The sequence below is a fragment of the Lemur catta genome, chromosome 14 (assembly GCF_020740605.2).
Source record: "Lemur catta isolate mLemCat1 chromosome 14, mLemCat1.pri, whole genome shotgun sequence".
Taxonomy (NCBI): Eukaryota; Metazoa; Chordata; class Mammalia; order Primates; family Lemuridae; genus Lemur; species Lemur catta.
The window spans coordinates 20604878-20620937 of NC_059141.1; the positions used below are offsets into that span (position 1 = coordinate 20604878).

The 16060-nt window shown below is 38.5% G+C and overlaps 1 protein-coding gene across 1 annotated transcript in view; it reads right to left on the reverse strand.

Annotated features, from left to right (window-relative positions):
• Window positions 1–14701: 14701 nt before the first annotated feature.
• CFAP58 (cilia and flagella associated protein 58) overlaps window positions 14702–16060 on the reverse strand; it is an 84800-nt gene continuing 83441 nt past the window's right edge. The window contains exon 18 of the mRNA XM_045567859.1: window positions 14702–15322. Within this exon, the coding sequence (XP_045423815.1) occupies window positions 15214–15322 (109 nt within the window). The 3' untranslated portion in view covers window positions 14702–15213. The remainder of the gene's footprint in view (window positions 15323–16060) is intronic.

Consider the following 16060-nt stretch of genomic DNA (forward strand, 5'->3'; position numbering starts at 1 on the left):
CCCACTCTGCTCCGCCCGACTCCCCATGCACTTTCCCTGGGTGAGGGCAGCATGACTTTGCTGAGATGATACCTCCTCTCTTTCCAGCCCAGACCCACAGCCTGACCCTGTGACAATGGCCCCGGAAATGTCACTCTGCAAATAACTGTGGCTGTGTGAGAGGCGCTGAAGCCAACATGAGGATGGGAGACAGACACCTGTAATTTCACATTTGGCAAAGCCCAGCCCTCCAAACGGAAGTGCTATTTCAATTTTCTGGCTCTCATTTGTCTTTAACCTCAGACTAAGGAGGGAATAAACCCTCTTTGATTTGTAGACTGAATTCTTTAAAAAGGCAGTTTATTCTTTTTTAAATTTATTTTTTTCTTTTTGCTTGGGGCAGACACCCAGGGCCCAAAATGGGAATTTGGTACCTCAGTCAGATGGCTCAAACTGCCAAAGTTACTGGAGAAAATATTGTACTTGCTACCAATCCATCTTTCCTGCTAATCCAAAAGTCAAATAAGTCCATGGAGGGCTTTTTTTTTTCTTCTAGAATTTCAGGCTCCCTGAGGGCTAATTTCTCTGAAAGCTGCATTAAACTAATAGCACCATAAAAGGCCCATTGTAAGATGTAATTGGTTTGCAGGACTTTCCTATAAAAATAATAAAAAGACTGCCAAAGGCAGTTTCCAAAGGTCAATTATCTCTGTGTTGCTTGAGTTGAGTGGAGGTCAGTCCCAGAATTCCATTTTATAGGCCCATTAATCAAAACTGGACCTGCCCTGCCCATCTGGACCCCATCAGCTATGAGGGCAATCACAGGTTCCATCCTTATGCTGGTTGCCAAAAGGGTGCTTTGGGCTCCTCTTTTCCCAGGAAGAGACTGGCCCACTGTCTCCACAATGAATGCAGAGCTGGAGCTGAGATTGTCAAGGCGGAATGAAGGGGAGAGAAGCTACATCCTGAGCACAAAGAAGAGACGAGAACTCAGCGAGTCACGTGGACCAGGAGCCAGGCAGTGTGCTTAGAGACTAGGTCACACAAGGCCCTGTCCCCAAAGAGCTGGAGAAGTTGGCTGATCCATGAGTCTTGGTTATTATATTTGACCCAAACCAACTTAAACTAGCTTAAGTATAAGTGAAGTTTCATCGGCGAACGTAACTGGGAATCTTTAGGATGGATGGATCCAAGGGCTCAAACATGTCAACTATTCTCTCCCTCTCTCTGACTCTCCTGCCCTCTCGTGTCTATCTCTGCACTGCTGGCCCCTGCTGTCACACAAGCACTCAGCAACATGACAGTCAAGGGCATCAGGCTGCCCTTGTTGCCAGTATTCCCCATTAAACTATTCTCCTAGTGCTCATATACCAATTCCAGGTAAAATCTCTGGTTAGCTCTGTCCGGATGCCATGCCCACCCCAGACCAATCATTGTAGCCAAGGGGTTGCAAGAACATGACTTGCTGAAACTGGGTCACGTACCCACCCACTCCTGGTTTCACAGGAACAAGGTTTTCTGATTCTTGCCCATGCTCAGAATAAAAGCTGAAAAACAATTGCTCTTACAGGGCCTAAGTTTCTGAAAGAATGAATTATCCTCAAGATCCAAAGTATGTCAGTCACAATAAGGATGCATGGAAAAGTATGGAAGGATACACTGAAATATTAACAATGATTATCTCGAAGTGGTAGGTGTGACTTCTTTTTTCCCTTACTGAGTATCACATTTTCTAATCTTTCTGCAATGAAAATGTATGGCTTGTGTAATTTTAAAAAGGAAAACATAATGCTAGAAACCTATCAATGTCTCCCGTCCAAGTACTAACCAGGCCTGACCCTTCTTAGCTTCCAAGATCAGATGAGATCAGACACATTCGGGGTGGTATGGCCACAGACAAAACCTATCAATGTCATTACTCTGATTGCATTAATAGATGCACCAAATAACGCTTTTATTGGTTTCCCAAGTCAACTTTGCCGCTAAAGAGAAAGTAGGATGACCATCCAGAGCGCTCGGTGACTACGTTTTTCAATAATACTGTTACTCGGCCATGCTAATCTCTCAAGTCTTTTCTGGGTCTTGGATATATATATCTCCTGCTCACAAGGTGCTAGCCCAACAGCCGGCCTCTTCTTGGCCCAAGTGGATGGCAGCATCACAAGGCCATGAGGGATGAAAGTGTGTGCCTTCTCACAACAGCCTGCTGTGTCTGGCCACATTTGCAGCCAGCCGCCAAGCAATTACTCATTAGCAGCTAAGTAAAAGCCGGTGAGTTTTCTATCATCTACATGAGGAGGGTGGTCTCTTGGTGCAATCGGTGGCTGTCCACACTGAGTATGAAAGGGATGTGCCCTCCCTGGGAACGACGGCAGAAATGTTCCAGCTGGGGTCACAAGTTCCATAAAGAGTCATTTCTGTGTTGAGAATAAAAGTAGAAATTATCAGACCTTTGAAATAGCTTAAACTTAGATCTTAATATTTCGAATAGGATCAAAGTGCCTTGGTATAATACAGTACTTTTTATGGTCTCCTTTGTCACACAGGTATGGACATACACATGTATGTCAGTCAAAAGTATTTTAAACTTTTTTACCCAGACTCATCCGGAAAGAGGTAGGAATGCTGACCAAATAAGAAATAAAATTATCAAAGGATGTTGATGCTTCTTAGAGGTGAAATTGTTAAAGGATTAAACACCAAGCTACATTTATAATATTCGCATGAATTCTAAATCTTCTATTTTCCCCAAGGACAATAGCTATTAATCAGAAATAAATAGTTACCATTCATCTCTTATGATTTGATATGTATTATTTCAAGTAGTCCCTTGTAACAACCCTGAAAGTTTTTGAAGACAGGGAATTAATGTACAAAACTAGTCATTGGAAGAGAGTTTGACCCAGGTCTGTCTTGACTCTGTCCCATCCTTCCTTCCAGCATCCCCTTCTCAGCAATGCCCCAACTACATCTGCACACAGAATGCACATCTGTAGGCATCCCACGTGTGATAAACTCATGCAATGTACAGGTGCCACATTTTCTGCATCTTCTGCCTCTTAATATGGGGGCAATGCAGAGGGACTGCCCAGCAAGAAAGACTCAAATGAAAGAGGGAAACAGAAGGTCGAGTTAACTTTGAAAGAGTAGAATCGATTTCACTCAAAGAATCCCACTTCCACTGCCCAGAAAGTAGCTGCTGAGCAGTGGCTTCCGAACCAGTTTGGCCATTTCTGGCTTCAATACAACCTCACCAGAGGGAATTTCCTTAAGTGTCAGGTGGGCATAATTCTAAACATAACGCTAAACATCAGCAGGGACATAAGCGCTGTGGTTATAAATCCCACAAGGAAATAGTAAACATGTCTCTGACTAGGTAACAGCACGACACAGCAATGCTCCAGAATGACATACACGAATGTAAGTTGCTGCCTACTTTAAAGAAGGAAAGGTAATGACAAATTCACTGCAGCTACTTTGTTGAGTCCTTCATATCACTGCTTGGAAAGCGACAGGGCCCCAGGATCTGCTCTTGGGTACCACTGTCTGGGAGGGGTGCCGGGCAAACTCGGTTTATTTTTTCTAAGGCTCAGGCTGGGGAAAGTACAAATCTTTCTTTAGAGGTTTATAGAAAACAAGACCGGCTTATCGAGAGTACAGCTTTTTGTTGTTGTTCTTTACAATAACAAGAGGATTTGGATACACACTTGAGTTTATAAAATACAAATCCTGCTTAAATCTATAGATGTTAAGAAGACATGTGATGGTTCTTTGGAGAAGAAAGCAGCACCTGAGTCAAAGCAAGGTGCTTTGTGGTCATGAGATATTGATAAATCTCCAGGTCTTCGACCAGGAGAGTCGAGAATAAGAAACTCATTTCAAATCATATCTCAGGTGGGCATTTGAGCCGGAATAAGATGAAAGTCATTAATTTTTTTTTTTCTATTAAGCCACCAAGCACAAGTGGAAATAGTTCTCTTCTTTCCTTATTTTGATCTAAAATCTGTTAAGGACAAGAGCCAAGATTCCCATTCCAAATCCTCAGAGAACTGCACCAAATTGTTCTTTTCCTTTTTCCTTAACAGAAACAACAAGGTGTGAAAAAAACTGTCACTTAATATGGTAATTAATACAGGGAGATATAATTAGCTGCTCTAAGCATTCTTTTCTCGGCTCAAACATCACTGACACCAAGGAGGTTAGCATCTATATTGCTGTTAGGGTAATAAGCCCATCTGACGGATAGATGTGTTCTACTTGTCTTGAATTGGTAACACAACGTCCCAAATTAATTTCTGAATGATTTCCCAAATCCTCTTCATAGAATAAAAAAAGAGTTGCAGAGGCAAAACTCTTCCTAGGGCAAATTCTCACATGTGTAAACATAAACAACCCTAGACCAAACCACTTAACTTTCTGTAACAACATAAATATGGTCAACAAGAGTAAGACTGCCCAAAGCTGACCCTGCAACTTAGGGGAAAGCTAGAACAATCTCTAAGGTAACAAACCAAACAGCACTCAAGTATTTAACCACCTAAACCAAGAACACACTACCACCAGTCTACGTAACACCCAAGAACAAAAAAGGTTAACACACCTTCTTCAGTAGGCTGTGATTAGACGAAGTTGTGCAGACTGTTTGAACTACACTTCACTTTCCTTTTAGTACAAAAAAGTCAAGTCCACTCTATCAGAAAACAAAATCCAGGCCTGTGGTTTGCCTAGCGGTGAGCACACTGCTCCTTTAACTGCATCAACCCCTCGCTTCCCCTCACCCTCTCTCCATCTGGAAGGAAACACAGCTGACGGTTTTCCCACTGTCTTCACCCCATGCCATGCTCTCCCCAGTCTCTGCCCATTTCTCACCATTGCCTGCAGCTTTACGTATTTCAGTTAGTTCACTGTGGTCTTTGCCTCCCATATTCTTTTAAATTGGGAGTTTTAATGTGGCTGTCCCCATATAATCAGTTATTAGGTATAATTACTTCTTTATGAGTAGAATTACCATTCCATTAAGTTTATTAATTCTCCAGGAAAATGGGGTTGCATAATATTTGAGTTGGAAACACTTCTGATGTCTCTGCTCCACACTTTCTGCTCCACGCTATCCTATTCCACAGGATAAAAAATATCTTCCTTGGTGGAACTTAATTGTTACCGCCCCTTTCCCGGTTGAGGTTGCTCCAGAATTAGTGACTCATTTCCAAAGAGTAGAGTAGGGAAAGGGAGAAGCAGTGATTTTACAGTGGAGAAACCTGACAAACGGTACCTTAGCCAAGTGATGAAGGTAAACATCACTGGTGAAGTCATGTGGCTCTAATGTACCTCTTGATATGATCGGACTAGAAGAGCACTTCACCTCTGTGGCATTCCTTCCAAAAAACCATAAACCCAATCTAATCATAAGAAAAATGTCAATTGTATACCTAGGGACATTCTACAAGGTAGTGTTTTAAGAAGGAGGAAGTAGTCAGTTAGGCCGGATGTGGTTGGGAGATGGTATGAGATCAGGACAGGAAAGGTTCTGCTAGACCTGCATGCTTACAGACATGTGGCTGCAGACCACAGCTGGACTGTGGAGGGCTGAAGAGTGATGGGACCAAGGAGAGACAATGGGTTCAAGAAGATTGTTTGGAAGAGAAATTGGGGTGTGAGCTGAAAGGATGTGAAATCAAGGAAGACTGTTGGTTTTTTAATGAGCTGTGCTAATACAGATATTTATAAGCTAATGGGAATGATCCTGTAGAAGACAAACAGAAAAGGCTGAGAATGTAGGGAAGTTTGCTGATCACAGGTAAGAGTTCAGAGGGCACAAGGAGGGAGAGGAGGGATGGGGGACTGGGTAAAACCAATTAGATTAGAGATTGCAGTAAGCCATGATGCGGGGCATGGTAAAATTAACCAAAAGGCTTAGCAGTTCAAGTTTCGCCTCCAGAAGTCAAGTTTCTTGACCCAGGAGGTTGCTTCCTCTCTCAATGGCGAGGCTGTGTGCATGTGAATGAGGTCTTCTCTCAAGGAGGAGCGACTGTATGTGATTCTCAAGCCTGGCTGAACACCAGAACCACCTGGGAGCTTTAAAAAATATCCTGATGCCCACACTACAACCAGGCCAATGAAATCAAAATCTCGGGGAGAGGGACCCAGACATCTGTGTTACTGAAAGTTCCCCAGGTGAGTCCCATGTGCAACCAGATTTGAGAATGTGGGCTCCTCTCCCAAAGATTCAGGGTTGTGGCTGAACATTAGAGTTTCTAAAAGCCTTTGTGACGGTGGCTATTGCTATTATTGTTATGCTTATTAAAGTCGCTTGCATCATCACAGTGGGAAGGAGAAAAAGGAACCATCTTCATTTAAGCCATAGAAGAGCACAGTGCTATTTTGGAACTAAAAGAAAGAGTTCCTGGCATTGTGTCTCAGATTAAGGTTAAAAGAGACATCACTTATATGAAAGAGACAGAATTGACACAATTTACTTTAATAGCCATTCAATCTTCTAATGTCTATTTAAAGAGCATAATATAAGGTCTCATAATCCAGTGAAGATTTTTGGCCATATCCATTCAGACAGCATTTAAGCAGTTTCTGTAGTCCTTATTAGCCATTCATCTGACCACTTAGAACAATATTTTTAAGCTTTCCAGGCTGCTATTAGGAGCAGGGAGATGATTTTTAGATACTAATAAATCTGACATTTATTGAACCCTTACTGTGTTCCATGCGCTGTGCAAATATCACATGTAGTTGCCTGTAATCCTCTTAACAATTCTGCGAGATGGGTGCTATTATTATCCTTCCTTTACAAATGAAAATCTGAAGGCTGGAGAGGTTGCTTAACTTGCCCAAGATGAAACAGCTATAATTGAAATGGTGTGGATTCCAGGTAAAAAGAGATATCTGCACTCCTATGTTTACTGCAGCATCATTCACAATAGCCAAGGTATGGAATCAACCCAAGTGTCCATCAAAGGATGAATGGACAAAGAAAATGTGGTATATATGACAATGGAATACTATCCAGCCTTTAAAAAGAGGGAAATTCTGCCATTTTCAACAACATGGATGAACCTGGAGGACATTATGCTAAGTGGAATAAGCCAGGTACATTATGCTAAGTAAAATAAGACAAATGCCACATTACCTCACATATATGGAATCTAAAAAATTCAAACATACAAAAATAGTAGAATGGTGGCTATCAGAAACAGGGGAGGGGAGGGAAAGGTAATAGGGAATTATTGACCAAAGAGTACAAAGTTTCAGCTAGACAAGAGGAAGTTTTTGAGACCTATTGCACAGCAAAATATATTGTATACTTCAAATTTTTTAATTTTTAAAATTAAAAAAATAAAACTCTAACCTCACACCACACATAAAATTAACTCTAAATGGATCAGAAATATTAACATAAAAGGTAAACTATAATAAAACTTCTAGAGAAAAATGCAGGCAAAAAAATTATTACTATCTTGGAGTAGGCGAAACTTACTTAGGAGAACAAAAGTACAAGCCACAGAAGAAAAATGAGTATAAATTGGACTTTATTAAAATTTAAAATACTGCTCTTCAAATACACTGTTAAGAAAATGAAAAAGTAAGCCACAGACTGAGTGAAAGATTATAAAATGTGTGGGAAGAATTTAAAACACAGCTTAGAGGGAAATGTATAGCTTTAAAGGCTTATATTTTTAAAAAATAAAAGGCTAAAATCAATTACCTTAGGAAGATATAAGAAGAAGGGAAAATTAAACTCAAGCAAAATAAACACTAAGTATGAGAGCACAAATCAATGAAAATAAAAAACTGACAAATAGATAAAAATCAATGAAAGAAAAAGTTATTTCTTTAGATATATCAATAAAATTGTATTAATAAACTCCTAGCTAAATTCATCAAGAAAAAAGAGGATTCAAATTACTAATATCCAGAATGAAATAAGACCCATCTGTTCAGATCCTACCAATGCTAAGGGTAGTAAAAGGATATTTTCAATAATTTTATGTCAATAAATCCAACAATTGATATGAAATAGACAAATTCAATGAAAGACATAAATTATCAAAAGTGACACAAGATGAAATAGAAAATCTGAACAGCCTTATATTAGCCCTATATCTATTTAAAATCCTTTTGCAAGAAAAAATATAATTTCAAATGGCTGTACTGGCAAATTATATTAAGCATTTAAGGAAGAAATAATACCAATCCTACACAAAGCATTTCAGGAACTAGTCGAGAAGAAGCATTTCCCAATTCAGTTTATGAGGCCAGCTAAACCTTAATACCAAAATCATACAGAGACATTATAAGAAAAGAAAACTAAAGACTAAAATCACTTATGAACATAGTTATAAAAATTCTTAACAGAATATTAGTAAATCTAATCCAATAATATTTAAAATCATAATATATTATGACTAAGTGGGATTTACCCAAAGAATGCAAACTTGGTTTAACATTTGAAAATCAAAGCAATTCACCATGTCCAAAAATAAAAGAAAAACCATTTAATTATCCTGAAACATGCAGAAAAAGCATTGATGAAATTCAATATCCATGCATGATTAAAAACTTTCAGTAAACAAGAAGTAGAAGGGAATTTTCTCAATTTAATAAGAAGCATTTATAAAAATCCTACAGCTAGCATCATCTTCATGATGAAAGACTCAGTACTCTTCCTCTAAGATTAAGAAGAAGGCAAAAGTGTTCTCACCATTTCATTTTAACATTGCACTCAAAGTTCTGGCTAGTGAAAGTAAGGTGATTATAAGCAAACAAAGAAACAAACAAATAATAAAAGGCATACTGATTGGAAACAAAGAAAAATTGTCTTTATTTATTTTATTTACAAAATGCTAAGTAACCAAAAAAAGCCATAAACCTAACAAATGAATTGAGCAATGTCACAGGATACAAAGTAAACATACAAAAATCAATTGTATTTTCATGTACAAATAGCAAATGAGTGGAAAATACTATTTACAATAACATTAGAAAATACAAGATATTCAGGCATAAATTTAACAAAATCTGTGCAATATCTACACACTGAAAACTATAAAACCTTCCTGAGAGAAATTTTAAAAGATCTAAATAAATGGGGACATATAGCATGCTCATGGATTGAAACTCTCAATATTGTTAAGATGTCAATTTTTCCCCAAAGTGATCTATAGATTAAATCCAATCTCAACCAAACTCCCAGAAGGCTTTTTTGTAGAAATTGACAAGCCAATTCTAAGCTCTATATAAATATGCAAAGAATCTAGAATAACAAAAATAATTGTAAGAAGAAAAAAGTTGAAGATTGACACCATCCAATTTCAAGACTTACTATGAAGATATTGTTATCACGACAAATAGATACAGAACTACAGAACAGAATAGAGACTTCCCAAAAAGAACTACTCAAATGTGGTCAATTGATTTTCTACAAACGTGCCAACATAATTGTGCAGAAAAATGACAGTCTTCTCAGAAAATGGTACTGAACAACTAGACTATCAATATGGAACAAAAATGAACTTCTACTCTCAGTAGAATGGTTACCAGAGGCTGGGGGTTGGGAGCAGGGAGGGAAGAAGGAGTTGTTGGTCAAAGGATACAAAGTTTTAGATAGACAGGAGGAATAAGTTTTGAGATCTACTGCACAGCAAGGTGACTATAGTCAATAAAAATGTATATTTCAATTTTTTTTAATTTCATAAATTTTTAAAAATGAACCTCTAACCTCACACCATACACAAAATTAACTCTAAATGGATCATAAATATAAATTAAAAAGCTAAAACTATAACAAAACCTCTAGAGAAAGATACAGGCAAAAAATCATTACTATCTTAGAGTAGGCAAAAATTACTTAGGACGAGAAAAGTACAAAACATGTAATAAAAATAAGAACAACTTGGACCTTATTAAAATGTAAAATGTCTGTCCTTCAAAATGCAGTGTTAAGAAAATGAAAAAGTAAGCCACCACAGCAAAAATATTTGCAATACATATATCTGACAAATGTTTTGTATCCAGACTATATGAAGAACTTTTATAACCTAATAAAATGATAAAAATGGACTAAAGATTTAAAGACACTTCACAAAATAAGACTTATGAATGGCCAAAATTACATGAAAATATCCTTAACCTTATTAAATCATCAAGAAATAAAAATTTAAATCAGCCCAGGCTGGAGGCCGAGGGGGGAGGATCACTTGGGCTCAGGAGTTTGAGACCAGCCTTAGCAAGAGCAAGACCAGGTCTCTACTAAAAATTAGCCAGGCATCATGGCATGTGTCTGTAGTCCCAGCTACTGGAGGCTGAGGCAGGAGGAAGCCTTGAGCCCAGGAGTTTGAAGTTGCTATAAGCTATAATGACGTCACTGCACTCTACCCAGGGCAACAGAGTGAGACTCTGTCTCAAAAAAAAAAAAAAAAAAAAATTAAATCACAATGAAATATCACTATACATCCATTACAATGGCTTAAAAAATACTGACAATACCAAATATTGAAAAGGATATGGAGCAACTGAAGTCCACACACATTGTTGGTAGAAACGTAAAATGGTACAATCAGGAAAACAGTTTGGCGGTTTGGTATCAGGTTAAATGTGCACTTACCCTTTCAGGCAGCAATTCCATTCCTCGGTATTTACCCAAGAGAAATGATAATGTATGTTCACATGAAGACTTGTACCTGCATGTTTATAGCAGCTTTATTCATAAGAGCTAAAAATTGGAAATAACTTGAATTCTCATCAACAGGTAAAATAAATAAATTATGTTTTTCTATATAATGGAATATTGAAAACACGGATGAATCTCAAAATACATTGTACTACATTATTTTAAAAAGCCAGGTACAAAAAGAGTATGTATAGAGTATTTATTCCATGTATATGAAATTCTAAGAACGATAAAACTAATCTACAACAATGCAAAACAGACCCATGTTTGCTTGGGCTGGATGAGGGCTGGAGATATTGACTTGTCAGGGGGCATTAGGGCATTTCTGAGGGGTGGTGATTGTGGCAGTAGTTACTTGAACATATGCATTTGTCAAAAGTTACCCACAGTACACTTAAGATATGTGTTTTTATATTTAAATTATATCTCAAAGTTGATTTTAGAAAGAAAATATGTCTCTCTCTACATATATATAGTATATATGTAGTGTGTACATATATAGTATATATAGTATAAATATAGTATATACTTATTTTAAAGATTCAGAAGATACATTCAAAATTATAAAACAGCAATGTTTCAAAGGTGATATTAAAAATTTTTAACAACTGGAAAACACCAGCTCTGATCAATCAGAACAAATGGTGAGTGTGAATAGTCGGTACAGCCAACCCACGTGGGTGAGTTGAGTGATAGCCGAAGAAAACAATAGTTATCAGTGGGTAGTGGGGTTATTGGTGTCCTTTTTCTTCTTTTTGCTTATCTGTATTTTTAAATTTTCTGTAACAATCAGGTACTTTGAAATAAGAAAAATCTATTTTTAATTATAAAAAAGAAAAATGGTACCCTGTTGATATCACAGTTCATACTGTTATAAAATTCTAATGGATCTAAAAACCCTAATGGAACTTTTAAATAATAGATATGAGAAATGGTATACTAAAACAGCATTGAATTAGAAGCTAAAAATGGATAATGCTATAAAAAATGTTTTCCATCTACTACAAAGAAAATAGTGAGATATATTTTTAAATTATTTTACCCTTTTAATATTTTAAAACACCTTCCCTTTGCTCCTATCCCAGCTAGATCTCTATATAATTGATTACATGTAAGAAAGAGATAGTTTCTTTCCTCAAATTGTCCAGGCTCCGAAATGCCATAGTACTCAAAATTCATTATTCAGTATTTTCCTATGGGTAACTTGGTCTAGGTCAAACTTCAGAATCTGTCTGAACAAGTCAGGGAATCAAATGATAATTATCAACCCTGGATAAATTTTTATGGCAAAATTACAGCCTATGACAAGGAGAGTTGTTGCTGTCTCTTGCTAGCATGACTACCACCGTCTCTACGGCTTATCACAGCAACAAACCTTTGCTCTGAGCAATTCTTCAGAGGTAAGCACAGTAATAACGTGGCTGCAAGAGCAGGCTCTGAGAAGCCATGAGCAGCAAATAATGACCAGGGAGTGCCCTTTATCATGTCTCTCTCTGTTAACAGAGAAACCACACCAGCTCCCCATCAGCCCAGTCGGGAGTCAACCAATGGTTTAGCCATAGGACTCCTTTCTGAAACTCCGAAAACCCCAGGGTAAAATTATGCTACTGTACAACCTCCTAATGTTGCTTTACAGCACAGCTCAAATTTGTGATTTTAAAAGCACCTCAGCCCACTGTGAGTTCACAGTTATCTTTAATGATTTGCAAATCTCAGTGTGTTTAACAGCTCATTTTTGTGCTGTGGCTACAGTGGTAACACTTGCACCTAAATAGTTATTGCTTATAATACCCTGGGCTGTCGGGATGTGCAGTAAATGAGAGGCGGTGGTGGTATCTTCCACCTTTTCTAGCCTAATTCGCCCCTCTTCCACCTGAACACAAGCATGCGGAGTCTCACAGTGTCAGCTCCTGAGCTCTCTTCCCCCTGGGCTCATGACACCTCTGTCATCAGCAGCGGCTGACCACCCTGCTCCATTACACGCACAGAAACAGGAAACCAGAGACCACCAGCGTCTTTCCCTCCAGTGAACAGAGGAAGACTGAAAGCTCAGACTTTGAAGGTGAAGGGTCCACTTGTCCCCAGATCACAACTATAAGAAAAATATACGGAAGTTTTCACAAGCCACACAATGTGGCATTTCTGCAAGATAGTCAATTTTAAATTACGTGACTAAATCCAGCTTCATCCAGACATTTTAATGTCATCCATCCTCTATGAGAATCAGAATCACCTTTATAGTTGATAAGTATTGTGGAACAACTTTTCTTCTCTGATTCCAAAACATTAGGTATTTCTTATGTAATAATAATAATAATAATAATAATAATAATAATAATAATAATAGACAGATGTTTACTGAACCATTACTATGTGCCTGACAGTGTTCTAAGCTTACATACATTAGTTCATTTAATCCTCAAAACAACCCATTGTTATGATGAGCCAGGATTTGAACCCAGCATCATCTCCAGAGTCTTTGTCATACTGAGATAGATCAAGGCTCATGGGCCCTGTTTCCTCTAGAGGAGTGAACCTCTTATGAAGCCACCCAAAGACTCAGAATGAAGTTGGCTAAGGCTATACTTCAAAATGTCTCTGGATGAATGGGAAAATCTCCAGGGCTGTATATGTGTCATAACTGCCCTGCCTTACCAGTAAAGATCTTTTGTCTAAATAGAATACAGTTGGTTCTAAGGCAAGAGATCGTCAGAGACTTTCAAAAATGGAAATGGCCCCACTATGATTCTTTAAGTTTAAAGCCCTCTTGGTAAATTCTCTAGGGTACATTTCCATCCTCCGTATCCTTGTATGGTGCCCAAAGAGCTGACGATCACACCTCATCACAACATTGTCAGCTACACTGGAGGTTGCTTTCCACCTGAGAGTTCTCTCACTGGGCCCACTTAGGAGAAGCAGAGGATGACACTGCCCGACCCATTTCCCCCTGAACCCTTAACCATGTTCCCTTCCAACCGCCAGCACCTGCGGTCTCTTTGTCTGGGGGCTGCCATCAATCTAGCTGCCAGAGCCTGCTTTGCCTGCAGGCAGGGAGAACCAGAGAGTCCCCCTAAAGCAGTCATTGGCCAATTACTGGCAGCACAGGGGATATAAACACCCCAGCTCCCTCACCCCTAGTGGAGACAACTCTGAGGTGTGATTGCATCATCTCCAGAGCTCCCCTGCAAGGTGGAGGCAAGTATCCCATCATGGAACTCCACTTGACCTTGCACCCATACTTGGCCTCCTTCCCTACCCTTCCCTGTCTCACTTTTCCACCTTCTTACTGGCTTCCCCGGGATCACTTTGTAACAATCATTTTCATGGCCATTGGTGTCTTCGGTCTGCTTCTGGAAAACCTCATCTAAGAGAGGAGACTGGCATGTAGAGAACTGAAGGGGCACGGGACATCCAGAAGCTCCCTGTGAAGTGCCACCTCCATGTCTAGTCTGAACAAGCATCTCGGGTCTTAACACCCCTGCTCTTCACAACGAGAATCTTGGTCCCTGAGCACAAATGGAAGGTTCTAACAATCCACTTACATGGTGCATGTTCATCCCTGAGCTACTTACTCCTCAATCATTTAAAAAACTACAGAGGTCAAGTTATTGTGAGAGAGGTGGCCAGAGTATCCTCACACAGTATTACTGAATGAACACTCTTAATGAGGAAACTTTGGACTGACGCCCAAATAATTGTGCCTTCAACAAAAAGAAAACACAATGCATTCATCGGCTCAAGATGCTGGCCTGCAACCTAGGAGCCAGATGGATCCCTGTGCTACATAACTCTGTCCTCAAGTGTGAGGTCTACAAAGGATAGTCCTTTGGAGGGTACCAGCCCAAATCCCTCATTTTACAGCCTTGGTTCCCCTGAATCAAATCCTCATGTTAAACATTTCTTACAGTAGTTTTAAACTTTAATTACATACCCTACCAAAGCAAAGATCAAAATCTCTACAAAGGTTCTTTTTTATTTTTTATGATGAAGTATTTATTAGTATGACTCTTTGGAATAGAGTTTCCTATGCCAGGCCTGAAAAGAAATTGCACGTAGAAATCATTCTCAAAATACTTTTTACATTCTTGAGAGTTTGTCCTTCTTTCTCATCTCTTGCAATGACATGTTAATGAGGAATAATTAAAATAGATTCTTATTAATAAAGTGAGACGGAATGCATTGCATTTCAATTTTTTTTTAAAATATAAAACCTTCCGGGGCATCAATGTCTATAATAGAGAAATTAAGATCCAAAGCTTTATCCACATGGAGTACCTAGATCTGGTACATTTCAAATCAATCAACATGGTAAGCAGCAAACGATCTGCTTCATACAATGAGTCAGGCTGATTGAACAGGTAGATTGACAATCTCTTAATATCAATGTAGACCATGTAAAATGTTATCATTCTTATATGTGCATGACTATGAATCTGCATGTCTTTCCATCCTGGAATCTGAGCACCTGACTCTATGATCCAAGGGATTTGAGATTCCTTCAAAATGTGCCAAAGCAAATTTCAGGAGCTGTTCAACTGGACCCCAGCTTCGAGTTAGGTGTTCACCTTGGATGACTTGAGCAGGAATCCGCCACCAGTAAAACAAGGGCCAGTTGGTTTGGCCACTGAGAAGGTGTTATCCATGGGTATTCTGTCCTTGTTTCTGTAAGAGAGGAGGTGAAAGTTAGCTTCCCTAATATCTTTTTAGTCTTCTAAGTTTGATGTTTGTTGTTCCCAGGGTGAGTTAGCCACTGAAAACTACTTTGATTAAAGTTTCTAGTTTTAGACAAGGTGGTTGTTTAAATCTAATTAGGTGTTTGCTGATAACACAGAAAATTCAGGGAAGACAATTAAATGTGAAATGTACTCTCCTAATGTTGATCTCAATATGGACAGAAGACCTCATTATTAGTCAAACACTGTGGATTTGATGACTTCTGACTTGTAATCATCTTCCTGTTTTATAAAACATTTGTTTAGCTCCAAAGATCAGTCAGAAGACTCTCTCTCGGCTCAATTATAATGACTAATTCATCATTTATCAATTTTTATATTCCAAAGTTCTGGTGGAAACTTATAAATATTTACCACACACAAGATATCATCATCAAACTTAGACATTTATAATACAAAATTTTCCTATGACTCTAGACAAGCAACTATTATTACTAGAAATAGTTTAAGATACAAGACCAACTGGGGAAGATAAATAAGATAGTATTTTTAGCAAAAAAGGGAGTTCTACCCTAAAATCTACAATATATCTTCTATATAGATCTCCTTTAAATACACACACATAAACACACTCTCTCTCTCTTACACACACATTCAGGATTCTTGCAGAAGTAACGTACACAAGTTATCTATTGTATAATTAGGGGTCTTATAGAAATGTGGTCCC